Consider the following 27,062-nt stretch of genomic DNA (forward strand, 5'->3'; position numbering starts at 1 on the left):
CTCCACTTCCAGTTTTTAGGTGATTAAGTAGAGATAAGGCTCTTACAACTTTCCTGCCCAGGCTGACTTCCCACTCTGATCCTCAGATATCAGCCTCTTGTGTAGCTAAGATTATAGACATGAGCCACCAGTGCCTGACTAAAGGACAAATCTTTTTAAAAAGAAAAATCACATAGGTCTGTGTGTAGGACTAAGTTTCAATTCCTAAAATTCATAAACATTGTTTAGCTATGGAGGACTGGGGAATTGCTTGGCTTTCTGCACTAGTCCAGCCCAAGTAAGTCGCACCCAGATAAGTCCCTGATGTTCTGGGATTCTTTGCCTGTATTTAGCTATCCTAGGTATGCTGACTGTATGGTGTGGTTTCCACAAGGTCTTCTCTTATTGGAGCTGGAGCTGGCCTTATGCTGTTTTTCTTAGGCAGGTCAATTTAACTCAGTATCTTCATATTACAAGCAAGGACAATAACGAACATCATTACTTCATGTTATGACCTTTGCATGCATTATTTCATTTATACATTGTAAATTTAGTATAATTATGTCTACTTTCTCTTAGTAGGAAACTGAAACTAAGTGCCATTACTGAAAGCCTACTTAGTTCAATTTTGCTTACTCATTATTCTAGGTGATAACATAAACTGTTGCTAAGTTAAAATAGTTGTAAAGCATGAACTTCCAATATATTATAAATATTGACATTTTAAGCTATCAAATTGCTCTTTTTAAATACAGCCTTGGGAATCCAAATGCCATAGCAATTTAACAATGACATCATCCATTTAAAAAATTTTAAAGGCACTTCTTCAACTGTCAAAAATTTTACATTGTGTTTTCCCCTTGAATTTCATCCTAATGTACTACATTTTCTGCCTGAGAATCTTTTATTCATCTCTTCTGACTCCTTCTGAATTTGATATATTTTTAGTTTTCATATCTATAATGTGGTAAGAATAAATTTTTCTTCTGAAGTGAATAATTGTTACAAATATTATTGATAGTAAGGTCATTAAAATATCATAAATCTGGTACATATATTGCTAAATAATTACTAATATAAAAAGTCAATTTTTACTGGAAACACATCTCTTAAGAAGATGGATGGGTATTTTTTAATCAGTTCCAGTATCTATGGGCAATACTTGTTATTAAAATGGAAAAAAAAGCTCAGCAGCTGTTCTGTTACTATTTTTGTAGTTGTTTTAATGAATATAAGAGTTGAGAAACACCACTGACATAAAGAATAATGAGAACAGGAAGGAAGAAGTTTCATATTAGCAAAATGTCAGTTCTTTAAACCACTCTTGAGCTTATTAGATAATTTTTAGTAATCTATAAGATGACATCTTGATTAGGTCCCTTTTCAATTTTATTAAAAACAAATAGAAACTTTTGACTTTTCAACAGTTTAACTAGTCATTATTATTTATTTTCTCAGTATTAGTATCAAAACTTCCAAGACTGTACTGCAGAGGTCTTTACTAAGAGAAATGTGCCATGGTTAAGTAAAAGATACCCTTTGCTTTAGAAATTATTTTAATGGAGAATAGAACCCACCGGGCTCTTTTATAGTGAGTTGGTTTGGATGAATGTACCTGGTTGGATTTGTTATGACCCAAAACACAGTACCATGAAGACTGGTGTTTTGATATATTGAGGCTTTAAACCTACATCAGAATGAAGGTTGCTCTGACCTTCCCTGGTTTCTTGTCCATACACAGGCAATGGCTTCCTGCAGAGATCCCTTCTCTGCCCAGACCAGACCCAACAAAGAACCTGTTCCCTTCACTGATTTCATGAACTAAACTCATAAGAAGAAAGACTGGATTATGCTTACACTTCTACACAGGCTTTTGTTGTACACCATCTGTTCCCTATTTAGGCCCCTTGGAGAATCATTTACAAACGTTTTCATCAGTTCTACAGACATTCTGACTTTGTCTCGTCATTGTACATTCCTCAAACCTACTAGAGTCCTTCCCCCAATAGAAACCATTTACTGCACCCCTGAAAATTTTCTACATTCCCCATTCTATTCCCTTATAGAAATGAGGTCTACAAACTTCTAAGTAACTTCAAGATAATACTAGGATTTTCCTCCAAGCTATATTTTTCCTTGTATGCAGTAATAAATTTATCTGCCTTTTCTCCTATTCCATCTCTTTATTGGTTTATTCTAGAAAATCTTGAGTGAGTGAAGAGGCAATTTCCCTTTTTCCCTATAGGTGCAATAAACTGAGTTTCTGTCTAGTTAAATTTTGCAATTGTTTTTAAAATTCTTTTCAATTGACTGTAAGTATAACTCTAAATATAATATCTCTTCCTTAAGCATGTGAATTGTGATAATGGGAATGAGACAAAATAAAAAACAGTTATATGCTAGGCATTAAGATCCTAGGCTATAATCCTAGTTACTCAGGAGGCTGAGGTCCGGAGGCTCACAGATTGAGGCCATCCCTTGCAGAAAAGTCTGCAAGACTCTATATCCAAAATAACCAGTAAAAAGACAGACTCAAAGGGTGGTTCAAGTGGCAGAACATATGCCAAGCAAGTGAACTGCCCAGCAAGCATGAGATACTGAGTTCAACCCCAGTACCACCAGCACTAAAAAGTAATTATTATTATGTACTTGTATATAGATGTGCATTTGTATAAAATCAGAAGTTTTTGAAATCTCAAGGAAAGAGTAAAATAAGCATAGTGTTTTTAGTTAAGACCACAAAAGAGGTCCAAATTTTTTTGTCTCCAGCAATTTTTTCCCTTTTATAGTCTTTTTGTGTTTTTTTTACATTTCTATTGTTATTATAAAGATAATATACAGAGAGGTTGCAGTTACAAAGATCAGGAAAGAGTATATTTCTTTTTGGAGAATGTCATTCCTTCCCTCTCTCCCCAATTTTTCTGATATTTTTTGAGAACATTCGTTATTTAAGTGATTTTGAAGTGTTCATGTAACATTAAGTAAAGGCTTTCATAGAAAGGATCAAACAGGCTACCTATAAAAATCAATACCTTTCCAAGGACCTTTAGATATTTCATCATGCCCCAAGCAAAATATATCATTTGTGTGGTTTATTTGTGTGGTTTATATCTTCTTTAAAACTGGTTAAAAGTTTGACAGTAATTGGTTTTTATTCACCAAATAACAAGTTGGAAGCTGAGAATCTTAACGCTAAAAATTTAAAGATCTTGGTAGATTCTTTTGAGGAAGATTAAAATTTAAAGCTAAAGGTTTTCTTTAATTTTGATCAAAATCACAAATTGTGGTTTTAGAGAATGCTAATTTAGTCTCTAATATTTTTATAGTCTCTAAGTTTTAAATCAAGACTGAAGGGATGAAAATCCTTCAGAAAAAGTGAATAGAGAGAAATATGAAAATCTCAAACAGGAGCAGAAAAAAATCAAAGAGGGATATACCTAAGAGAATTCACCAACAAAATGCAAATAATTCAGAAAGTAAGCAAAAACTATCACAAAATTCATTCACAAAGTAATTTAACATAAAATATAGAAACAAATTTCCTACAGTAAAAATAAAATTGATAATGAGTAAAAGATCCAAATGGAAAAGTAAAGTAGCAGAATAAGAGGAAAAATGCAAATTTTAAAGATAAGGTAAGAAAAAAACACCCAAACAACTTTATTTATAAATCTGAAATCATCTGGCAAGATAGAGACGCTAAAATTCAAATAACAGCAAATGGAAAACATAATATAATAATGATGAGTTAAGGGAGGAAAGAACTGAGAATAAAACAAATGGTGGGGGAGAAGTAAAAATCAGAGGAAATAAAATATCACAAGAGTATTTAATATCCCAGAAACAAGGAACCCCCAAAATCAGAAACAATAAACCTGCTATCCCAGCTAATATAGGAAGCCTAAAATAGGCGGATAACTGTCTAAGTACAAGAAGGGAGATTGAATCACAAAATAACCTGTACAGGAAATGGCACTGTGGCTTAAAGTGGTAGACTGCTAGCCTTAAACTGAAGAGCTCAGAGGCAGCACCCAGGCCCAGAGTTCAAGCCCCATGACCAACCAAAAAAAAATATATATATATGTGTATATATATATGTATATATATATAACTTGTGCAACAAAAGATTATGGTTAAGTTGTAAAGAGGCTCTGAGTTTAAAACCCTAGCACAGTAAAAAAAAAAAAAAAAAAGAATAAAATATATGCCAGATGGAGACAAGTTCAATGAGGGAAAATGGCAAGGAAGATAGAATACTGTACATAATAAAGATTCAAATTTAAATTGGTTAATTGAGAGTGTCTCAATTAGAGTGTGCCTGCTGAATAATCACTGGAAAAAGGAGGAAAAGGAAAAGTTTATGTAATATAGAAAATTACAAAAAAAGCAATAATTTATTCAAAATGGTCAGAAATAAAAAAGCTTAGCACTTATAATTCCAAGCACCTTTTGTTCCTATTATCAGACAAAAATCTGGTTACCTAGGTGGTAGGTGAATAAACAAAAACAGGATTACTATAAAATTGTTGTCAATTGGGATCATATCATAATATGCTATAAAATATTGAATTTACTATACCCCAATATACTAAAAAATAAGCCAAAAGGATTGCTAAATTTAAGATATTTACTTACTAGGGGCCGGGAATTTGGCCTAGTGGCAGAGTGCTTGCCTAGCATGCACAAAGACCGGGAATCGATTCCTCAGTACCACATACATAGAAAAAAAGCCGGAAATGGTGCTGAGGCTCAAGTGGTAGAGCTCTAGCCTTGAGAAAGTCCAAGGACAGTGCTCAGGCCCTGAGCTCCAGCCCAGAACTGGCAAAAAATAAATAAATTTTAAAAAAGATATTTACTTACTAAAGGTAAGAATGCTTTTATAAAAGCAGAATAAATTGAAGTTACACTTTTTACTTTTATAATATTTTTATTATCTTTAAGTAGTTGTATACAGGAGTTGCCATTCAACAAAGCAGTTTAGAGTACAATGCATCTTGATCAAAGTCATCCTTCTTAGTACCCCCACCAATCCTTCTCAATCCATCCCTTACCTCACTGTTCTTAATTTTGTAAGACACACTCAATTCTTGGCCCACTCAGCTTCTCTTCACTTGTCTGCTCCTCTTAACCCCCTTTCCTGGTATGATTTTGCCTTTCTAAGTAATTACACTGTTTAAGCTCTCCCCTGAATCTACTGTATTTTAGTTAAAGCAATAATGAATGCTGGCCTGGATGTGGGCAAAGGGAACCCTAATACCGTGTTGATGGGAACCCTAATACACTGTTGGTGATGAACTTGTTCAATCACTCCTGAAAGCAGTATGGAAGATCCTCAAAAAAAAAATACTAAATGTAGAACTAGTCTATGATCCAGCTTTTATCCAAAGGATAAACTAGGATACAGTAAAGCTGCCAGCACATCCATGTTCCCTGCAGCACCATTCCTCAAAGCTAAGGTATGTAATCATCCCAGATGCCCCTCATTGGACAAATGGATCAAGAAAATGTGGTATATATACAAAATGGCATTTAATTCATCCACCAGAAAGAATATTGCAACATCTGCAAATAAATGGAAGGACCTGGAAACAATTATGCTAAGTGAAGTTAGTCAGGCCCAGAAAGACAAAAGTGACGTGTTTTCTCTCATAGTGGAAGCTAGAATTAGGTTATTTTTTAAGAACATATTTCATTTCTAGGCAGTTGCGTTCTCTCTTTGCCATAAGTACTTACCCATATCTTCTTATTTTTGTTACTTACATGGTATTGATTGTATTTTGTTAGAACAAATGACCTCATGTATATAAAAATTCATGTGGATATGTGCAGTTGTTTGCATCCCAAGAATAAAGATAATGGGATGTTCACCAATGTGATTTATAGTCATTACTGTATGTTCAAATAATTTTACTGTCTCTTACTTTAATATATTGTTTGGAAATGTTTACACTATGCATGCTTTTATAATTAGAAAAATGAGATTTTAAAGACTTTTAAATATTAAATATAAACTATTTTAAAATCATAAAAGTTAACCACCTCATGTCTTACAATGAATGGCTTTTACAATCAAGTATGGTGGTCTTAACTACCCTTCCATTCTAGGTAATTACTGAATCTGTGTGGGAAAACCACAGTGGCTCCTCCAGCAAGATTCCTCAGGGACCTGGATCTCAGCTTCATGAACACATACATCTTCAGTACTGAATTCTTCTCACTCAGTCTTCAGTCAAGTAAAAACCAACACCAACAATGCAATGGTGAACTCAATTGTTCAGGGGCTTTTAAGAATACCTCCAAGCATTCCATTCCCTTCACTATAACATGAACATAAATCACAAGAACTGAAAGAAATTAAGTTAAAGGGGAATTTGCTGGAATTTGCTATTATGTAGAATGAGAAGTAATTTTTCTTTGAATATTAAATAAAAGAATGTCTTTGGTAGGTCAAAGTACTTAGAGATTTGGGGGTGCATTTTAAAATAAACTATATTTTGCAAAGTAACTAGAAATTGTGGTTGACTAAAAAGATATATGACCATATTTTAATAATCCTACCTAATCACATCTACAGTTTGATGGCTCCAGGAAGCCAGTGTACCAGGAACATCATATATCTTCTTCTAACATAAAGACATTAGGAAAGAAAATAGATGAAATTCTTGCTGTTTTGTTGAAATTTCTGACTAGTTTTTTAAATAATAGCTCCAGTGAGTAATCTGTATAAGAAATGCTTCCCCATCTCTCCCACATGGGTTTCTAAATATTTTTCTGTAGTAGATAGGAAATTAAATACTGTATTCTCAGCCACATCAGGACATGGGAGTCCCCTTTTTATAAAACAGAGATATTGCCTGACCTCTTCTTATTTTAAGCCTTAAGAAACCAGACGTTTCTGATTCATCAGACTTGGCTGGAAAAGGTACCAAGGAAAGGAGAAAAAAGTCTCTAATACAAGCACTAAATGATACCCATTACCAGCACTGATGAATTATTTATCAATAGGCCTGTGTCCCTGGAGGCCAGTTGCATGGATGTCTTGCTCTAACACAGTGCCCAGTATACAGTAAAGTTCCATAAATCTCTTTTGACTAAGTGAATAAATCTCCCATATTGAAAATGAAGATTAATGCTTTGTCATTTCCTGTGCTATACTCAGTTTCTCTGACACTATATGATATATGCTCACTGTGCCAAAACATCCAACTAAAAAGATAAAAGTCAACTCAAACCTTGACTATTTTCATTTTTTAAGTCAAGAACATGCATTGTCCAAATTATTACCTACTAGCCATCTGAAAATTTATATTTAATTTTGATTAAAAAAATCAGTTCATTAGTTGTGCTAGTCAGTGTCTAGTGTTTAGGAACCATATGATATTAGTAGCTTTGACATACAGAAAACAGGTAAAGAATATTTATATCATAGAAAAAAATCTGGTTTTCTAGAGGTTAATTGAAGAAAGTCTTTCCTGCCCAGGCTGGCTTTGAACCATGATCTTCAGGTCACATTCTCCTGAAGAGCTAGGATTATAGGCATGAGCCACTGCTGCCTGGCTTCAAGATCTTATCTAAAGAAATGCCATATAGGATAAAGAAAAGAGCAGTGGATCTTCTGTGGGAACTATCTTCCTTCTTTCATCTCCAGGATAATCTGTCTTTCCTTCCCCTCAACTAATCACAGTAGCCTTCATAGATTTTATACTGACTGACCTCACATGTCCTTGATGGAGGATGTATTATAAGGTGGTAATAAAACTTAATAGTAAGATCCAGTCAGAAAGGAGGAAAGGAAATATTAATAGCTCCTCTGGGGCACTAGATAGAATTCAAGATCATCCTTCTGTCTCTTCTATCTTCCAGTAACTTTATATGTACCTTCTTTTTGTGACAGTACTAGGGATTGAACTTAAAGGACTCACATTCTCATTTGGTTTTGGGGTTCTATACCACCTGAGCCACACCTCCGCATTGGACGAGAGTACAATTGACTTTTCTGCCAAGGCTGGCTTCAAACAGTGATCTTCAGATCTCAGCCTACTGAGAAACTAGGATTTAGAGATCTGAGTCACTGGGCTACTGAGTTGCTGGGGTTTAGGCCATCTTTTCAGTAAGCTTTAGATATGCTCAGCAACAGTTCCTATACAGCTAGCCAGATTTGTGACATATTAGTCTTGCTCATTTGTCATATATTTTTGATTCTCATTGATTAATCTAGTCCATGTTTTACAACTGTTTGGCAATAATTAACTAGAAAGGCTTATAGACTACATGTCTATGCAGCAGTGCCAAATCAGAATTTCTCCAAAAGCCTGTCAGCCTGCCTTATATTCCAAAATAAGACCTTTGGTTAGGGTTTTGTTAAAATGCTAAGTCACAGCCTGGAGTGAAGCCATTGGAGAGTTCCCATGAGAATAAGGAGTTTAGTTTGAAGTTTTGATGAACCGAATATCCACAGAAGATAATCCTGAGGTCATTCTTGCCTGAATTCCATGTCAGTAGATTTTATTGCTCAAGAGAGGATCTGTAGTCAGACCATTTTTTAATTTCAAAAAGGATTGATTTCCATTCAGTAAATATCCTCCAGCTCACTTAAATTAAGGAGCATTCCTTCTTTGGCATTCTTCCCTGGCTGCATTAGCAGAGGAGAGTTCAGAGTAGCCCTGATTCTGCTCCTGACTGACAGGCACTGTTGCTGTTGGGATGCCCCCACACCCGCTACTCCTTGGGAGATAATGGGGAGGGAGAAGCCCTTCAGAATATGAAGTCTTCCCTGTATCCATTTATCATGTTCTCTCAGTGCTCAGCAATGAGAAATTGCTCCCTGCCCTCGCACCTCTCTACATTTGCTCTGAAGGACAGAAAAGGATCAATACTGTTTGCCTGCGGCTTTGCGTGTGACAGGGATGTTTGGGGAAGTAAGAAGTGGAAGAGATCCTGTCTTTAGTATGCAGTGTGGAATAAGTCCCTAGAGAAATGTGACCACCTTGTACAAGAAATCTGCCATTTCTGGATACAGAACAAAGAACCAGCATAGCTATTCTGGGGAATAATCTTGGGGTCAGTCCTTCGAGAACTCATTCTGTAGGGCAATCGTAAGTGGCACTGTCTTATGGTCTACCTGCTAGTTCTTAGTTCTAGCTCTTGCTGCATCCCTAGACTAGACCCTACATGCTCAAATCCCCAGTGCTCTTCTAGCACAGGATTATACCAGCAGCATAAATGTGCCTTTGTGCCCATTCTATTACATGGATTCATGATAGTTTTAGCCAGAATGAAGAAAGTAAGAATCTGAGATGGAGACAACCTAAGTGATGTTCTCAACTATAAAATGAGATAATCCAGAGAATCTGTTACATGCTTGAGCAGTAGGAAATAAGATTAAGTAGAAGATCTGCCCTCTGTTGGATATTCATTACATTAGAACACCCAGAAACCTAAGGTAAAATTGGTAGCAAATTATGACATGCTAAAATCTGAAGGACCTTCCTACCATGAAGAAAAAGAAGAGTGTCAATGCTTGATGGATGAAATTCCATTCTTAGAGTTTCTTTCCTTTGGTATAAATTTATCTATGGCAGACTGGCAATATCCGTCACTACCAGTTCCACACTTTCCAAACCAGATTCCAAAGGTTCTTGTGCTCCACCTCCTCTTCTGTGGTGCTAAGCATGGAACCCAGGGCTTTGCACATGTAAGGCAGTGCTCCATCTACTCTAGGTGCTGGCTACTATTGTGGAAACGATATCTTAACACTCCCACACCGGCTGGAAAACTAAAGCAGAATTTTTCTTCCCCTACTTTATAAATCCTGGGATCTAAATGCAAATTTCACCCACTTAATTTGATAGGGAAGGGGGGAAAACCAAGATGGGTGGGGGGTGTGGGGGGGGAGGGAAATGGGTACCAAGACATGTGAAAGGGTATCAATGTATGTGAATTAATGCACCTTCTATCTGGCAAATATCATGTAACCCTTTTACTAATTACAATAAAAAAAATTTCACCCACTTAGCTGCCCTGTCTTTTTGCTCTTTCTTCTGTTTTCTGCTGGTAAACACAGCCAAGTGAGGAGTCTTCAGCATCTCCCAGCACTCAGCTTTCCATAGATGTTAGGAGTTAGTTGTAGCAGAGCAGCAGCCTCATAGTTTGTGGATCACTGGCTATATCTGTGCAACTTTCTTAATGTTCACAGCTCCAATGAATGGAGTGTACCACATGTGTACATATGCTCAGATAAGGAGATGGGGGACTGGAAGGGAATGAAATTCCTCATCAAGATAGGATTCCTAAAATTAGGTGGAAATAAAAGTTCACAAAAATACACATAAGAGATCTCATATTTGGAAGGTGTTTCCTTGGCAGCTGTCACTACTGGAACAGCTTAACATCAACTTGACTGACATTTCCCCCAGAGTAAGAGGAAACCCATCAACCATGTCTCCCAACCAACCTCCAAGTAAATCTAACTATTGGCACATATGCTTTCATATGCTTTTTGTTTTTCTCTATTCTGTTTCTTGTTTAACTCCTTGTTTAATAATAAAAACATAAAACTGAAGGGGCCTTACAGTTATTTTAGTTACATGACGCCACACATCAGAATGATTTTCCTAAGATAATCTATCACCTAATGATTACAAATGAAAAGTAAGTTTACTCCACACCTAGTAGGACTGCAGAGGAGGAAAAACAAAAACCAGGGACTAGTGTAGAAATTCATGCATCTATGATAAAAGTAGGAATAAACTCCCCAACAGCCTCTCCCTTATCCTGCCTCTGCACCTACATTTCCATCTTTCTACAGAGATGAAAGGATTTCTTAGTAGTCATTTTTTTCCAGTGAGGATGAACTTCTGAGACACAAACCAAAGATCAAATCATTTCCAGGTTTTCCAGAAGGGAAAAGCGGAAGGACAGGAATTCACTATTCTCTACCCTGTGATGTTTGCTGAGTCCTTAGGCTCCTCTAGAAGGCTTTTCACCACATTTTCATTTCACTGGGGTTTTCTATGAACAGTACTAATCAGTGCTGAAAAGCATCCAGGCCTTGACTATCTAAACATGTTAAACTACTGCTAAAAGTTGTGTAGAGGACAGTTTGGCCCCTGTCTGAGGGGCTTCCAAAGAGCCTTTTAAGATTTCCCTAGTCTTTGGTGTCAAAAAGAAACTTGGAAATCAATAGTTATCTGAACACCTGAAGGCTGAATCATCTTGCCCCTGCTCCAAGCACCAATTCCCTATTTGCCTAGAAAGGAAAACACTACTCATGTCTCTACTCTTATATCTAGGCTCATGCTCTCCCTGGCCACCCTCACATCATAGATTTTGTCTTTCCCACTACTATACCTCCTGAGAGAAATCCAAAGACACCCACTCACCAGGTGTTACTTAACTGTGTCTTCCCTTGAACCTAACCAAGATGATAGCAAAAAAAAAATAAGAAAAGAGCATCTGAATGAGTAAAATCATTGTCACAACAACTTGTATTGATATTGTGACCATTCAACATGTAAGGACTCTATACTCACACACAGATTCCATTTATGTGCTTGTTCTGTTTGCTTCTCAGAACACAAGCAGTTGAAACTATTGCTACAAAACTCCACCTCCTCCTGATCATTACTCAAAAGTGCTAACTCAGTGTCTGTTTCCTCTGTGACTACATATAATTCTGACAAGCTTTGTTTCTCTCCTCTTAAATGGATTAGATGGAACAGATGGTCTGAAAGTTTTTCTATAGCTCTTGACCAGTATTTACAAGTTCTTAATGTTTGGATAGGTCATCTGTTCTAATACCATCCTACAAAGTTGGTTTTGTTTTTTTGTTTTTTGCTTCACCACACACCAGATGAAAATGGGTAGTAACACTAGCAAAAATGATAGTTGACAATCTGGAAAAATATGAAATGGAATAGCCATAAATAGAGATATTAGATCTTAAAAATGTATGGTATCATCTAATTATTCAAGCCCCTGAGAGTAGTGTTTAACTAATGATATGCTTATGATAGTGACAGTGAATCATAAAAAAGGGCCTCAAACATATTGGATTTAATCTTTATAAGAAGGTAGAGAATGGCCAGAAGTTTAGCCTATGGGTAGAGTGCTTGCCTAGCATGCACAAAGACCCAGGTTCGATTCCTCAGTACCACATATATAGAAAAAGCTGGAAGTGGTGCTGTGGCTCAAGTGGTAGAGTGCTAGCCTTAAAAAAGCCTCCAGGACAGTGTTCAGGCCCTGAGTTCAAGCCCCAGGATTGGAAAGAAGAAGAAAGAGAAGGAGGAGGAGGAGGAGGAGGAGGAGGAGGAGGAGGAGGAGGAGGAGGAGGAGGAGGAGGAGGAAAAGGTAGAGAAGACTGTGAGACACTTTTTCTCATTTTACCCACATTGAAACTGGATAGAATTTGGCATCTGCAAGAGGGCCCTTTTGTTATAATGATAATCACATCCATCACTCTACAGTGGCTGTTCTATGCCAGGCAATGTAATATATATGATCATTAATCCTGCTGGGCAGCAAGCTGCAACATGGCCAGGCCTGTGTCTGAGAGGGTTGAAGGAGGCAAATTCATTCCATTGTGGCCTTGGCAATTAATTTTATTTTGAGAATCAAGGACTTTATGGATTGTCTTCTTTTTCAGTAGGCGAGGCGTATGTAATGATTTTACTTAATTTACTGTATTAAGCTGATGTAATTTGGCAGTTGAAGGAATAAGCTTTGTTATACTAATAATAACCACCAGTCTTAAGTACCTACACCATGCCAAGCAATGTGTCAGGATTAATATCTTTAATTCTGTCAGCTAGTTATTGTTACACTCCCATTTTACATGTCAAGAAACTATAGCTCAGTGAGATTAGTATCTGCTCAAGGTCAATGGGTGGTAGAGCCAAGACTCACATCCAGCTGCATAAGACCCCAAAGCTATACTCCTTACAATTCTACTGAAACTCAATTTATATAAGAAATTTTCTTATATGCAACTTTACTGATCCCTGGCAAAGGACATAATGAAACTATCTCTCTAATGAGCTTTCTGGTAGAATGGGATGGTTCCTATTTCTATCTCTCTGATTCCATGGAACAGTGTTCCTAGCCAGGAAAAGGACAGCCTTTTGGATCCAGTGAGTCTAAGCCAATGGAGAATTTTAATCATATTAGAAGAGTCCATCCTGAGTAATTCCTTGACGTCACCAACATTTCAGAGTGACCACTCTGGTCCTTTTCCATCATACTCAGTTCCTTCCTGGCAACTGAAGCTACTCTAAAAATATCTCTGGACCTTGGAAGGAACCTCTCCTGGTGCATTCAGCAAATAAGGTGCCTTTAGCGTTGGGAACAACATCCACTCAGGCAATATTCAGCTGTTCTCTACAAGAACGTCAGATAGACCCTTATTTTCCAAGAAAACCACATAGATCAACTATTTAATCCCTTCTTTCATCCCTAAATGCTTTTCTCATTCTTAATCAGTTTTAAATTCCACTGACTTGATTTCCCTAGTTTGAAGCTCTAGTTGAATGATAGTTGGTATGTCACATGAAGAAGGGGGCACATATCACAAGGTTTATAGTCTTGATACCTGAGTACAAATAATTGTGTTCTGTTCCTGGGGAATATTAGAAATCTTTCCCATACTGGGTGGGGAAAAGTCCTAAAGCTCACATGCACTACTCACTTGTTTTACTAATTCTCTACTGCTCAAATTCTGCTCAGCCACAAATACAGGTTGTTATTTTTTTCAATTGGTTGGTTTTAATTCACTAGAAAACTTTCTGCTTAGGTATTGTCCATGGAGTTTAGCAAAGATTTCAAAGCCATGATACTCAAAGTCCAAGCATCAACTATAGTGTGTAATAGCAGCATAATAAGCTACTAGTGCACAAAGTTTTGTGATAGAAAGGGTTCATTCTCCACTGCTACTGGAGTCTCATAGACATCTATATCAAACTTGACAGACGGTGGCTGATATAAAGAGGAGCTGTCTGCTCACCTTAATCCCTCACTCTGTAGATACCTTCCCTTAACGGGGATTTAATAATTATCCTTCAATTATCCTTCTTTATAGCTACTTTATGTACTGGCTCCAACTTCTCCAGGGAGATTTCTCAAGTTGTCCAACCTACAGCACCCTCTTTCTCTGAGATCCCACTATTTACAGTCCTTGTCAATTAGCGTGCTTAACATGGTGGACAGAATGATAACTTCTCCAAAATGGCCATATCTGACTCCTGAGAAAAGGGTATATAAAAGGCTTTAAGATATGATTAAATTTAAGACTTTTAGATGGAAAGTTTGGCCTGAATTGTTAGAATTGAATGCAGTATAAACACAAGGATTGTACTTAGTAGATGAAGGAAGCAGGAGAGTAGCTCACGGTGATGACATTCCAGGACTTTGGTTTTGATAATGGAGGAAAGGGAGAAATGTGACTGGCCGCTATAGGTGAAAACAAAAAGGAAATAGGCTCTCCCCTAAAATCTTTGCAAAGAACACAACCTTTCTAACATTTCAGCCTAGCAAACAAATATTGGATGCTGAGCTTTCACAGATAAGATAATTAATTTGCATTGTTTTAAGCTATTAAAATTGCTACCGCAGCTACAGAAAACAAATTCACTTATTCACCATGTTTTTTATTCTTTATTCTTCTTTGTTTCATATGTAAATTTATGATTGTTCAATAAGTTGGTCCTGTTTATTTTCATCTTTTCCTGCATATAATGCACCTCAATGCTGTTAATTTGTAGCTCACTTTCTATAGACAAAGCCAAATGAAGCACCTAACTATCCAATTCCTAAGAAAATAAATTACAGGCCAGGAGTGTGGTCTAGTGGTAGAGTGCTTGCCTAACATGCACTAAGTCCTGGGTTCAATTTCTCAGTATCACATATACAGAAAAAAACAGAAGTGGTTCAGTGGCTCAAGTGATAGAGTACTAGCCTTGAGAAAGCTCAAAGACTGGCAGTTCTGAGTTCAAGCCAGCCCCTGAGTTCAAACCCAGAACAGACCCCCCCCCAAAAAAAATATAAATTAGCTCATAATAGCTGCCTAGAGAATATACTCTACTCTACCCTAGGTCCAGGGTACCCTAAATAAAGGGACTATTAGCAACATAGGTGAAACAACTTAGATTTATTTACACTTGTTCAGGTTATACCAGGATGGAGATCAACAGATTGGCTAATGATGATCTTAAGACACAAAAACACAGTATGTATAGCCCTTTTATTTGCAATGCAAGGCCTTGTTCATTTGATCCTACTCTGCCTTCTACTTATACTGAAACCTCACAAGATGACCTTATAATCAAAGATAGCTTTACTTGTTGGCTCCATTAGTGCACACCTTTACTCACTACTTTAACACAAGGAGGGAGACTAAATGGGGAAATTCAGTGGACTCATCTTTGCTCAACTCTGTTAACTAGTTGTACTTTTCCTTCATTCATTTAATAACAAATACATAAATAGTACTACATTTCTCACTAATCTAAGTCTTCACATATCCAATTAAATGTATTTATTGGGTTCATTCTATTTCTACGAACCATGTAGAATGTGAATAGCCATATAATTATGCTTTTGTAACCTTTTTAAACAAATGTATTTTATGTATTTATTGTATCTATTAATTAACCTAATCCATCTCCCTAAATCTCAGCTGACTTATCACTCAACCAAATTATTCACCATATATTTGTTAAAGTATTGGCTAGACCTACTTGAAAATCACTGCTTCTGCCATACCTCCTCACTTTAGAGGAAAATACTTGAGACATTTTAGAGCTGTTTTTCCACTGTCTTAAGAAGTATGTACTTTAATGATAACAACACAAAACAAAATAAAATAAGTTCCTCTCTTTAAAAAAGAAAAAGTGCTTCAACAATGTTCATTCCAGAATTATTTTCCATAGCTAAGACATGGAACCAACCCAGATGCCCCTCAGTAGATGAATGGATCAAGAAGATGTGATACTTATACACAATGGAATTCTATGCTGCCATCAGAAAAAAATGTCATCACCCTATTCATAAGAAAATGGAAAGACTTGGAAAAAAATCATATTAAGTGAAGTAAGCCAGACCCAAAGGAATATAGGCTCAATGGTTTCCCTCATTTGTAATAATTAGTACACATCTAGGACTCTCTTAGCAGAGGATCACAATAGCTCAAAACTGATGTACATAAGGTCATATAGGATGGGACTAAATGGAATGAACTCTAGGACATGGAAACAAGAAGTTTTTCTTGTGCAATTGTTGTTCTTAATGTACTATGTTATTTCTCTTCTCTCTTTTTTTTTGCCCTTATGGTTAATCTCGTGTTGTTACTATATTTGACTTTGTTACCTGATATATTGTATATAGTCTAATTGTTTATTTGAAATAGAGAAGGGGGGAAAACAAGATGATTGGGAGGGGGTGGGGGGAGGGAATCGGGGACAAAAACATCAGAAGTGGTATCAATGTGCAAGAAGTAATGCACCTACTGCCTAATGAATGTAACTGTAATCCCTCTATGCATTACTCTGACAAGAAAGAAAGAAAGAAAGAAAGAAAGAAAGAAAGAAAGAAAGAAAAAAAAGAAAGAAAGAAAGAAAGATGCTTTGAAAGAAAAAGAGTGTGCTTTGAGCTCTAGGTAAAACTGCCAGAGAGCTACATTACAAAGGTTACTAATAACTTGCAAAAAGACATGACACGGGCCAGGAGTTTGGCCTAGTGGTAGAATGCTTGCCTAGCATGCACGAAGACCCGGTTTCGATTCCTCGGTACCACATGCATAGAAAAAAGCTGAAAGTGGTGTTGAGGCTCAAGTGGTAGAGCTCTAGCCTTGAGAAAGTCCAAGGACAGTACTCAGGCCCTGAGCTCAAGCCCAGGACTGGCAAAAAAAAAAAAAGAACATGAACTATTTTTATAGTATCTTAAATTTTTATTTTGTGAATCTAATTGGTCTTTATTCTCTAGCAATTCACTTAAGTGGCAAAGCCAACATTAATTTTCTTACTGCAAAATTGTCAGTCTAGTGGATGCTGGTATAAGAATTGTAAGTGATTTATGCTTGGTCACTGAGCCTCTCACCACAAATCACATCAGCCCTAAAGAAGACAGACCCATATCTTCCTCTGAGCCAGTGCCCCTTTCCAGGAGGCCAGACTTCTTACCTGGCATCACAGACAGATAAGCTATGTTCCAGAATTTTAGGAGTCAAGAAAATACAATTAACATAAACTAAATAATCTTACTGTTCTTTTGCTTATACAATGAAGACAGTAACACCCATCTTATTAAACTGCTGAGAATATGAATGCTAATATGTGTATTGTGCTCAGAACACAGATGGAACTCAATTGTAAATGTTTTAATATTTATATTTATAGAATATTTAATATTTATAGAATATTAAATCACAAATTAAATTAATATATTTTATTATTTATATTTCCCTTATTTCAATATTTTATGTAATGTTTATGCTTATTGCACATGCAACATTGTTCCATATAATTTTATACCTCTGTAATTAAAAAATAAAGATATGCTCTTTGACACCTATGTAAAGATCTACTTATTCTAAAAGCATCATCAAAGTCCATACTCAGGTCCACTTGTAGCTAATGCTCTTTTTCTTCTTAATTTTTTTGTCTGTATATATGAAAAGGTTTTATTCTTTAAAGATCCACTAGGTGATACATTCGTAGACATATACTTTGTGAAATTATTATCCCAATCAAGCTAATAAACAGCTCTATCCCCCTTCTAATTACCTCTGTATGTTGTATTTATATGTGCTTGTGTATGTGTGATGAGAACATCTGAGATCTACTCTCTTGGAAAAGGTTAAGCAAACATTATTATCTTTAGTCACTGCTATACATTAGGTTTCCAGATTGACCAGCATCTCTCCTTTTCTCACAATCTGTACGTCCTAGTAAGCACCTTCTACTCTTTATTGCCATGAGCTCTTGAGTCATGCAAGGTTTATCTTCCTGTTCTGAACTTAACCTCCCTTACTATAACCTCCAATAGAGTATACAGTATTGTCCCTTGTCATAGCTCTTACTTTCCTAATTTGTTCCTGGAAACTTCTAACAGGGAACCCTAGTTTTGCACTCCTAATTTGGGAAGCTAGTATTATGCAACTGTAACTTGCTCTGCATTTTCTCTAAGAGACCAACTAGTGAATTTGCCAGAATTCATTTCCATTTAAGACTAGTGGAGCACTTGTTGGTGCACCCAGCATGGTGCTAATTGCCAAAGAAAATACTTCTTCTTTTCCTTTTATCTTTGGTCCTTCAGATTTAGAGGGACTGAGGGATAATGCCTCTTTGCTTTTCTCTTTGCCCAGTATAAAGTGAAGTCTGAAACTGCTCGAGGCTGCACCAAGGTCCTCTGGGTATAAACTGTTTAAAGACAAAAGAGTTCACTGAGAGGAACTGCTACAGGCTGAAGAAACACACTGCAGAGCCAGGAGCAGAGTTTCTCACCACTGATGTCACGGTGTGGTCACCAGTACATGAATAAAAGTTATTTCTTTAGATAAATGCACACCCCAGATACATATGCTCACAAATGATTTTAGACATTCTGAACGTTAGAAATCCCTGGTATTAAAAGAAAACTTTGGCCACGGTGCGCCACGTAGTGGCCATAACTTGTCCTCCTCAACTCCTTCGGAAGCTCCACGGGAGCTCAGAACTTAATTTCTGGAAGAAAGCAAAACAACTGAGGAAAAAAAAAAAAAGCCCAGAAGCTCCCCTGGGTCAGTCACAGAAGTTTGTACCCAAGCTCCAACACTCATACTTGGGAGAGGAGGGAGCAGAGCGAAGGAGGAGACCCCCGCCGGGCTCTGCCCAGTCCCCCAGTGAGCTGCTAGCCTTTCCCAGCTCTGCACCAGGGGAGCCTGCCGTCGTCTGACCCTTCCAGTTCTTCTTGTCTGGGGTCTTGAGGCCTCCAGGCCTACTGACTCTCTGGAAAGGGATCTGAGACACCCAGCCCTAGCCTTGAGTTGTTACTCTCTTCTGCCCCCAGCAGACGGGCATCTTAGTGAGGCATTGTCGCCAGGAAGAAGAGATGCGTTGTGAAGCAGGAGTGCCTCAGCAGTTGTCCGAAAACGTGAAAACCAGGATCCTGGTATCCATCCACAGCCCCTAGACCAGGCTACTGCTGTCCATACAACCCCGGCAACAGACAGAAAGAAGGCTGCGGATAGAGCTCCCGTGAGCTCTGACTGGGAAATTCCGAGAAAGCGCAATTCCTTTTGCACACCCAGTAACTGCTTTCGTCTAAACCTCGGCCATTCCAGGTGTGCCCGGGGGGTGGTGAACGCTCTAACAGAGGGGTCTCCCGAAAGACGGCTGGGTTTGAGAGGGATGCAGGTTAAGCATACGTGGGGGCAGTGGACTGCGTCTATTTGTGAGGATGTGAAAGATCCACCGACACAGAGGAGGATATTTGGAGGTGCCTGCAAGGGGAGACGAAGACAGGCTCGCGGTACATTCGAGCGTGGTCCTCTAAGAATATCCTTGTGCGCCAATGTCTGAGTGACAGCCTGTGTGTCCAGCGTGAGTGTGAGTTGTGCGAGGACACCACAGCGCCGTCAAGCCTATCTGCTCTTTAGTCTAAGACCTAAGTAAGGAAGAGGGGTGGAGAGGGGCCAGGCCGGAATAAACACCACTTGAACATCTTGGCAAATAGCAGCGGAAGCCCAGGCGCAGCTGTGTAAATGGTTGGAGCAGGTGGAGTGAGAGGTGATGGATGGTGGAACCGGGAGGAGGAAGAGAGAGAGGTTTGGATGGAAGTTCTGGAAGCATCTGTTGCTTGCTTCTCGGCCTGCTGGGCTTTGGACTCCTTTCTCACGCAGGAGAACGTCTGAAGAACACCCTGAGACCCTGGGACCCTTCTAGGGGATAGGAGGCAGTCTAGTACAGTAAGCATTGGAAAAGCATGGGTAGAAATCTTCAGGATTTCCCTGCTGGCAACCGACAGGCAGATATCTGCTTCCTGAAAGCTGGGCTTTCTTGCAGCAGTTCCTCAAGATGGGACTAATGTGTCCATTTTAAAGATGAGGACATTAAGACTCTGCGATCCACCTGTGATCCCAAACCCCGGAAAGATGCGGCTACCCTGGAACTCAGTTGTAACAAAGTTCTGTTTCCACAGCAGCCTCATCCACCCTCTGGCTCGCTCACACGGGCAGAGACCTAGAGTCAGACCTGGGGGAGGCAGGGGCTCCTGCCGCCTTGGACCCCCTCCCTCCAAGACCATGCAGCTGGAATTGGAGTGAGCATGAGAAAAGTTCAAAGCCAATTAAGAACGAAGTGGTGAGATCCATTTTTACGTCATACCCGCCCTCGAATTCCCGCTTTCAGGGCTTTTCTCGTTTATTCCCATCCCCACTCTCATTTTTGTGAATGACCTCAATGCAAATACCAGTGGGACGGTCCTGACGGACGTCTCGGGCTGCGGAAGCTTGGGGGGGTGACGCAATGTGGATGGGGCACAAAACACTGCGCCCATTGGTTGCCCCGAGGCGCTTGAGGACCCCTCCCGACCCAGGGCGGCGGGGATAAGAGCCGCGGTTCGCTCTCTGCGGCCGGAGTCACTCCGGAGTGACCCCTTCCCCGGCCCCCCGGCAAGTGCCACTGGGCCCTAGCTGGACACCTTCGCAGCCGCCTCTGCTCCAATTCACCGCCCGCCAGGTGAGCCCCGAGATTTCCCCGCTCAGGTGTGCGCGCTCCATCTTCTCTCTCCTCCCTACGCCATCTGTCTGTTTCTCTGTTTATATCCCTGCCACTTCTCTCTCAGTTTCTTTGCCAGTCTGTTAGCTCGCGATTCATTCCAGACTCCCGATCCAGTTAGAATCGGACGGGTATCTACCAGAGAACTCCTTGCTCAGCTCTCCCCACGTGGCCGCGGGCTCCAACCTTAACTTTCTCCTGCTGCCACATGCTTAAGCCAATCTTCAGTCCCTGAGCGTCCAGAACAGAACGCAGCAGCCAGCAGCCTGCATTGGTTAGCTTTCTGCAGACGAAATATTCCAAGAATCAGGTCTAGTATCTAGCATTCCCTGGGAATTTGGTTCAGAGCTTGGGCTAGCATAAAGGTATGGTTAAAAAGAAAAACTGCTAAACGACAGGCAGTTCTAAATTGCAAGCCTCACTGCTGGTTTGGGGAGTTACTGAGAAAAGTGCCTTGGGTCCAGACTTGAGACTTTCTTAAGTTTGGTTCTTACAAATAACTGCATAGCCAGAGAGTAGAGCAGCTGAGCTCTGTTTAGGGAGTTGGGGGGGTTGACAGGTGGAGCTATTCCCTCACCCTATCCTCTCTCTCCCTATCCTCAGGTGTACACCAAAACCCAACACTTCTAAGGCAGCTAGCTCTTGGTTTCCTTACCTGGGTGGTTGTTTGGATCGCTTCTACAAGCCAAGGTGGTGGTGCATTCCTGTAATCGGGGTTATCCCAGTAGTAGAGTACTGTAGCATTCCAGAGGCTCGGAATTCAATCCCCAAAACCTAGTGGAAAAGGAGGGGCTCAATCAACAGGTTCATGTGTTGTACAGAAAAAAAGTTCTTTGGGACTGAGAATTCACCACCAATCTGTTCTTCCAAATCACTCCTCTAGCTTGCCAAACCATGTATGTTATAAGCCCACTGGACATTCCATTGGTCCAGTTTGCTGGTAAAGAAACAAAGATGAAAAGAAATGTAGTAACCAGCAGAAACCACAGAACCAAGTAGTTAGAGACAGGCAGAAGCAAACAGAGAACTGCTGCAGATGATATCATTCTTCTTTTGCAGGAAGACATAATGGGTTTCCAGAAGTTCTCTCTCTTCCTAGCTCTAAGCATCTTGGTCCTGTACCAGGCTGGCAGCCTTCATGCAGTACCATTCAGGTAAGACAGACAGGAAACATGAGCCCTACTCCCCTTCTAGCTCTAGTGAAATCATACAATCCCCTGACTCTTCTTTGCAGTGTTCTGAATGTTTTTTTGTAAGAGCTATCTCTTGAGGGAAATATTTGTTTATTATAAATTTCTTGACATAAAGATGGGGCATGCAATTTATAAATAGTAATAAATACTCTTGTGTTATATAGTCCATATTGACTATTAACTCTCACAAAATTCCTTCATTGCTTTCTAATTGATTTTTATATTGGTAACCAAACTATGTACTCAGTTAAGCTATGCTTTGAGAAATAGACACCATCCTAAGCTGTGAACTAGTTTGGTGGTAAATTTGTTGCTAGTAAAACTGATTAGTAACATGTTGATCTTTTCCTTGCTGACATACAAATTTTATGAAATTTAAGCCTTTTAAGATTCAATAATCATTGTAAATTCTATCATTTTATTTTTAATAATGGCTGAGCTTAATACTTAAATTGAAAAATTCCTGATAAATGTAACCATCAGCATTCATAAGCCCATAAGAACTGACTCCAGCATACTATTGCATGTACACCATGTCAGTGAAGACACTGGCCATGAGCCCTGGGAGGGAGATAGGGCAGCTATATCCCTAGGGAAAGAGGCAGGGACCAAGAAGTTTGGCTGCTTGTTCTGGGGAGGGAGCAGGCAGTGGCTCAGAGCCTGCTTTGGGTCTGCCTCCTCTCTGCAGATCTACCTTGGAGAGCAGCCCAGACCTGGCCACCCTCAGTGAGGGAGATCTGCGCCTTCTGCTGGCTGAGCTAGTACAAAACTATGTCCAGATGAAAGCCAGGGAGCTGGAGCTTGAGGAGAAGCAAGAAGCAGAGGACTCCAGGTAAGGATCCCCACCCAGTCCAGCATAGGTTCCCCTTTCCCACCCACTACACACACACACACACACACACACACACACACACACGCTCTCACAACACAATGGCAGATGGCAAATGATAAAGCATATACATGGTCAGAAGTCCAGAAGGCAATGTTATTTAAAAGAACCTGGGTCCAGCTGTTGTCAGGTTCCATAGAGGATACAGGTCACCTAGAGTGACTGGGTGGATCACATTTAGAAGATCCATGTTCAAAAGCCTTTAGGGAAGGTGTGGAATTTCTTACAGTGGTTCATCAATATTGAGGAAACCTCCCAGCACAGAATGGATTAAAACTAGTAGGAATAAAACTGAAGCCTGGGCATATATCTTTGATATATCTCAGGAGAATGTTTCATTTGGCTCCACCACATTAATCTGCATATAATGTCCTTTCATACCTACAAGGAGTCCTTGTTATAGTTTGCAAGGTGAAGGGAAGGCCTTACAAGGGGTATGGGCAGGTAGAGGAGAGACTGAGGTAGGTCTGAGACTCTACAGAAATGTGCATGTTGTCACTGGGTCAAGGAGAGCACCCTTCTCCAGCCCTATCCTCCTGTGTCCCCTGAGACAAGCCCTGGCCTGTCCCAGTCCTGCCTGGGCAGAGGCATGTAGGGAGCTGCATCTACCCTGAGAAGCACCCTGTCAAGCATGAAGGACTGAAGAGCATGTGGAATGCCAGACAAGATCACCCTTTCCCAACTGCAGCCCTTCCTCAGCCTGTCCTGACTGGTCATAACCCTGAGTCCTCCCAATGAAGGAAGTATGAGTTGCCTCCCTGCCTGTGCCTCCTTCCCTAGCTTGAAGTCCTCCTGCATGGTCTATCCTTGTGCTGACTGCATAAGAGGCAGCCCCTACTGCATGGTACTGTCTGGCATGGGTTTTTTTTCCCCCTGCAGCTTGGACAGCTCCAGATCTAAGCGATGTGGGAATCTGAGTACCTGCATGCTGGGCACGTACACCCAAGAGCTCAACAAGTTTCACACTTTCCCCCAAACTGCAATTGGGGTTGGAGCACCTGGCAAGAAAAGAGATGTGTCCAGCAACTTGGAAACAGACTACTACCCTTATATTGGCATGCCCCAGTATGCCAACTAAGCTTCCCCTTTCCTAATTTCCTTCTTTCTTCCTTCCTATAACTTGATGCATGTGGGTTTTCTCTGATTGCTCTTTGGGCTGTTATTGGTGGTTCTCCTATGGAAGAGGATATCTGGAACCTCATATGGGCAAAAAAAAGGACTCAGAGGCCTAGAGAGAATCATCTGGGCAGATATGAGAGAACAGGGTATTCTTCTGAGGTTCCTGAGGATTTCAGAGCAGAACTTCTCAATCCTATTTCTCAATTGTGCTGGTTGGTTTGGGGAATAAAACTATTTTTCTAAAAAGATCTAAGCTATAGTGGTGGTTTCTCTGACCCACATCTCAGGCTGTGGTGTTTAAGAACTGTGCTTAGAAGTAGCTTTTGACCTGGGGTAGCTGGACATAAGGTATGATGGTGATCCTAGTGGCACAGCTCAAGCAACAAGAACAGGTATTAAAGGGCAGGTAGGTAAGCAGCACTGGACTTCTCTTCTTTCAGGTAAGACCCAGAAATTTTCATTTTCTTAAGAAAGGGTACTTGTGCCTGTGACTGGGATATGGATTCCATTGTCTTTGCAATAAGTCTGGGTGTGGCACTGTAATTCACCCTGGCCTCATAAGCCTTTGCTGATTTTTAATTCATTTATACAGAAAACATTGGCTGTTATAGCCCTGTGTTTCATGGCCACTCATCTTGACACCTTCTAGGTTCCCCATGGGGATGAATCACAACATTTTCCCTAATAGCCTAGCGATTTTTCTTCTCTGATAATTGATTAGGAGAAATACTTAAGGTTAATTAGTGGTTCTTCAAGCAGCAATATTACTATGATCTCATAGGACAAGCTCCACCCTAGTCATCACCCTCAGACTTTTCTTTCTTTTGCCATTCTGATAATCAGTGTCACTGCCGAGAAGAGATCTTGTAACACTGCCACCTGTATGACCCACCGACTGGCAGGCTTGCTGAGCAGGTCAGGGGGTATAGTGAAGGATGACTTTGTGCCCACCAATGTGGATTCCAATGCCTTTGGCCGCCGCCGCAGGGACCTTCAAGACTGAACGGCTAATGACTCCAGGAAGAAGGTGACTGCCTTGTACTATTGGGTGGGAAGATAGATGTTGTATGAATATATTCCATACCTTGAGCCTCTAAGGACCCGTTATAGTTGAAAATGTCTACACAGACAGGTATCTACACTGGTGTCTGAAGGAAAAGCACTGAGACTTTAGCTTCCCTGGTTTTCTACTTTTCCTTGTGCCACTAAGATCATCAGAACAGAAAATGTAAACACTACTTCTTTGCCATTTTAATTATGATTATTCTAATATCTTGGCTTAAAAGGTCATGCCATTATCCTGTAATGTTTTATACTTCTAAATTAAAAGTAGAGTCTGGTGTTCAACTATGCCTGCCCTCTACTTGCTGTAAGACCACATGTGGGCCAGTCACTTAACTCTCTGTAGGCTTCGGTTTCTCCCTTTAAAAACTGAGGGCTTCAATGATATCAAGATCCCATCATTAATATAAAGAGTAAATGAAATAATAGATTTAAAAGCCTGACAATTAAAATCACTAAACTATGTTTCTTGTTAGGTCATAAGGAAGATATATTCTACTTCTTTAAATGTGTAATGAAAATCATTTAGAGGAAAAGCTCCGTGGAAGACACATATTCGTATCCTTACTGCTATTGAAAACTATCTCGTTCATGTGAAAAGAATTGAAGTTAAGTGTAGAATATGCTCATTGCAGTTTCCTGTTGTACATCATTTTATATCTGATTCTATATCCAATAAACATGAGAGCATGTCTCCTTGGCTTATCTGATAGCATATCTGGTCCCTATCAACCATCCTGTTGATGTTGGCAGCACTGCTAAACCTCAAGGGGACATGAAATCACTGCCTCTTGAGCATCTGGGGACACCGGATAAGGCTGTGACTTAACAGAACTACTTATTTAAAGAAATGTCAAATTTGATAGGGAAGGGGGGAAAACCAAGACAGGTGGGGGGGTGTGGGGGGGGGAGGGAAATGGGTACCAAGACATGTGAAAGGGTATCAATGTATGTGAATTAATGCACCTTCTATCTGGCAAATATCATGTAACCCTTTTACTAATTACAATAAAAAAAATTAAAAAAAAAGAAATGTCAATGTTGTCAGTTGTGAAATCGATCAAAATTAAAAATGTATTTTCAATACTCTTAAATGGAGTTCCTGCTGCTATTTATGCTGTTTGTCCCAGGGAAGCTGTGAGCACTTTGCTGACTCACTAGAATAAAAAAAACAACATGCTTGAGAGGGATTGCCCATGTCTTGTACTCTGTTTCTAGTGAAATGTCCTCTATCGTGCATGTCAAAGAAGACAATGCATATTTATTTTCAGAGGTTTCCTTGGTTCTCAACCCAAAAGGTTACCCATGTACTTCATCTTTTATGTCTGTCCTCACCTATTTCTGTCTTTCTTCCACTACGAGCCCCTTTGTACCCTCATTAGCCTTAAAAGCCCCTTAGAAATGATGGCTCATGGTCTGAGATATGGATTATTCTGTCCAACCATCACTGTCATCCAGCCTAACTTTCTAAACTGTGAAGTGCAGAGAAGTGTCTTTGCAAGCAGGCTAGGAGTTTGGCATAGTGGTAGAGTGCTTGCCTAGCATTCGCAAAAACTGGAGTTTGGTTCCTCAGTACCACATACATAGAAGAGCCGGAAGTGGTGCTGTGGTAGAGCACTAGCCTTGAGGAAAGCCCAAGGACAGTGCTCAGTCCCTGAGTTCAGTACCAAAGACTTGCAAAAAAATTTTTTTGCAGTAAACTTAACAGAGATATTTGTGCAATAATGACTACCTACTGTATAGGGTCATTATTCTAGACACTGAGAAGTGAGCAAAGATCAAACCATATAAAACTCTCTTCCTTTATGGAACTTAAGAGGAGATTAAGAAGATAGATGTAGAATTATAGAGTAACTGTGAAAAGAAGATTGGGATGTCTCATCTAGTATAAGAATTTCCCTCTGTCAATATTCCTAGCATCTACTGGGACCATCAGTGGCAGGTTGCTGAGTGTAACTTCAAGGTGACTGGATAGCCAGTTTCACTGGTGGATATTCAGTTAGTTACGGTTACTTACTTTAAAAAGGCACCCTCTTCTGCTACTGACTCTAATGACTTTCTCAGATCACATATACT

The 27,062-nt window shown here is 39.6% G+C and overlaps 1 protein-coding gene and 1 long non-coding RNA gene across 2 annotated transcripts in view; one reads left to right on the top strand and one right to left on the bottom strand.

Moving 5' to 3' along the window:
• LOC150053141 (uncharacterized) overlaps positions 1-27,062 on the bottom strand; it is a 92,863-nt gene that overhangs the window by 26,294 nt on the left and 39,507 nt on the right. Inside the window, exon 3 of the long non-coding RNA XR_016538072.1 lies at positions 21,379-21,497. This is a non-coding gene — a long non-coding RNA (uncharacterized LOC150053141). The remainder of the gene's footprint in view (positions 1-21,378; positions 21,498-27,062) is intronic.
• LOC150053142 (calcitonin-like) lies at positions 20,607-24,087 on the top strand. The gene is made up of 4 exons (XM_090348098.1): positions 20,607-20,684; positions 21,783-21,877; positions 22,605-22,748; positions 23,685-24,087. Exons 2-4 carry the CDS (start codon positions 21,792-21,794, stop codon positions 23,881-23,883), a joined length of 429 nt encoding a protein of 142 aa, XP_090204224.1. The 5' UTR covers positions 20,607-20,684; positions 21,783-21,791; the 3' UTR covers positions 23,884-24,087.

This window comes from Megascapheus bottae, chromosome 16 (assembly GCF_031878675.1).
Source record: "Megascapheus bottae isolate mThoBot1 chromosome 16, mThoBot2.hap1, whole genome shotgun sequence".
NCBI classification, from domain to species: Eukaryota; Metazoa; Chordata; class Mammalia; order Rodentia; family Geomyidae; genus Megascapheus; species Megascapheus bottae.